This window comes from Setaria italica, unplaced genomic scaffold (genome assembly GCF_000263155.2).
Source record: "Setaria italica strain Yugu1 unplaced genomic scaffold, Setaria_italica_v2.0 scaffold_448, whole genome shotgun sequence".
Taxonomy (NCBI): Eukaryota; Viridiplantae; Streptophyta; class Magnoliopsida; order Poales; family Poaceae; genus Setaria; species Setaria italica.
The window spans coordinates 151-2,197 of record NW_014577016.1 but is presented as its reverse complement, the minus strand read 5'-3'; the positions used below and the strand labels follow the sequence as shown (position 1 = coordinate 2,197).

Below are 2,047 nucleotides of genomic sequence, written 5' to 3'. Positions count from 1 at the left end.
GTAATGGCCTACGTTTTGGGAGTAAGAGGATCTTCAATCCAACCACCAATTTGACCCGTTAAGACGCATGGTTTGGTAGCTGCTCCGTACACGCTCTGCCCAAACGTCAAAGACACAACTTCAAACATGAAGAAGACGGCGAGCGAACTCCACGCTGCACCTAAAAATCACACTCCAAATTCCACACGAACTAACCCAAATTCATCCTCCGATCTGAAGTCTTTCAACCAATGAATGGCCTGAAACTCCCGGCAAAAAAAAAATGGCCTGAAACTTCAGCTAAGCCCCTCGCGCTGGCACTATCATTGTTAGTGCGCACGGCGTGCTGCTAATCACTGCGCCCGAGTTCTTAGATCTCCCACGTACATTCGCGTTGGGAAGAGGATGAGGTCCTGAAGAGGGGAAAGAAATTCGGAAGTGATCGATCACGAGCAAGTGAGCGAGCGCGCACGTGGGCGCTCGCCCCATGTGCCCGCCCACCATCGTCTCCAGCGAAAGGGAAGGGAAAAAAAACAAAGCAAGAAGAGCTCGGCTGGCGCGAGAGCGAGTCCAACAACTCATCGCGCGCAGGCGCAGGCGCAGGCCACCAACCCCACCGTCATCTACCGTCGTCCGGGCGGGAACTGAATCTGGCCCCGGCGGCGACTCCGTCAACAACCAAGGAACACAATTGAATTCCCACCCCGATCCCGGCGGCGAGGAAGCAAGCAAGCGAAGGACGGAGTACTACCAATTGAGGAGGGCGAGGGCAGGAGCAGGGCACTTACGATGAGGGAGGCGATGGAGGCGATGGCGAGCGCGAGGTAGCGGCCGAGGTAGGCGTCGGAGAGGAAGGCGCCGATGATGGGGGCCAGGCTGGTGGTGCCGTTGAGCCCGTTGAGGAGGGTGGCGGCGTCCACGCTCCGCATGTGGAACACCTGCGTCAGGTACACCAGCAGGTTCGCCGACGTGCCCAGCGTCCCCAGCTTCTCGAACGTCTCGTTGCCTGCACAGCCGCAATCCGACCTCACCAGTCACCGCCGCCATTACCACACGAGCAAGAGAGAGAGGCGAGAGGAAATCGCGGACGGCGAACGCACCGATGATGAAGGGCATGGCCTTCCAGCCGTAGTACTTGACGGCGGGCCGCGGGCTGTCCTCGCCGTCGCCGTCCCCCATCTTGTCCACCTCCATGCTCTTGAGCTTCCGCGACACCTCGTCGTCCTCCCGTCCGCCGCCGCCGCCGCGCATTCTCGCTCGCCGGCTGCTCTCCCCTGCTTCCTCTTCTTCTTCCCCGGGGGGAGCTGATACGAGCGCGTCCCCTTCTGGTCTCTGGCGCCTGTCAGTAATGAGAGGAGCATCATGCCTACCGGCTTATAAAAAAGGCCCGGCACAGCAGCAGCGGCAGTGGCGTTGCAGTCGGTCACGGGGGGCCAGCTGGGGGATTTTTCTTTTGTTATATCCGTCCACCACCCTGACTCGTCTTTTATTGCAACCAGGCCCCTGCTGACGATCCTGCACCGCTTCATTTGAGCACCAGTTTTTTGAAAGCGACTTGAGGCGGGTGAGGTCAGGTTGGGCGGGCCGATCTGAACTTTGATCATGGCTGCACGTAGTATGGTGGTCACCCGTCGCTGTTAAGTTGGCGAGGGCGCCTTTGAGTCCAACGCAAGGCGAATTTCCTTGGCCGGGTGAGTGGGCAAGTGGTGCCGCGGTCCTTGTCGTCGTCGTCGTCGTCGTCACCGGTCGCGAGTAAGCGAAGGAGTTGAGTGAAGAGCATGGATTGCTCCGTGGAGCGCCGTGCTTTTAAACTAGAAAAATCTGGATCCTTAAACTTGCCAAAACCTCTACAATTGTTAGTGTGGTCAAAATCACAAGGGTAGTTTGGACTCCTGAGACTTACGTGACACATATTATGGACCATAATCTAAAGGTTTCAAAAACTATATATCCAAATGACATTCCAAGACAAATTTAAGCACCGTATGCAAATTTTACTCTTTAGAGGTTTCGGATGCATTTGTGTGGTTTCGAAGAAGCAGTGCTACTTGGTGACATGTTTGACCCC

At 56.6% G+C, this 2,047-nt stretch overlaps 1 protein-coding gene across 1 annotated transcript; it reads right to left on the bottom strand.

Annotated features, from left to right (window-relative positions):
• Positions 1–41: 41 nt before the first annotated feature.
• Positions 42–1,343, bottom strand: LOC101776101 (protein NRT1/ PTR FAMILY 2.11-like). Its single transcript, XM_004987372.4, has 2 exons — positions 1,080–1,343; positions 42–985 (listed from the first exon to the last, which is right to left on the bottom strand). Exons 1-2 carry the CDS (start codon positions 1,228–1,230, stop codon positions 651–653), a joined length of 486 nt encoding a protein of 161 aa, XP_004987429.1. The 5' UTR covers positions 1,231–1,343; the 3' UTR covers positions 42–650.
• Positions 1,344–2,047: the final 704 nt, after the last annotated feature.

Excerpts from the sequence above, each read along its gene's own strand:
- LOC101776101 (XM_004987372.4), bottom strand. The coding sequence starts at position 1,230 with ATGCGCGGCGGCGGCGGCGGACGGGAGGACGACGAGGTGTCGCGGAAG. Across the intron at positions 986-1,079 it reads GGCCATGCCCTTCATCATCG|GCAACGAGACGTTCGAGAAG; the intron begins GTGCGTTCGCCG and ends GCGGCTGTGCAG.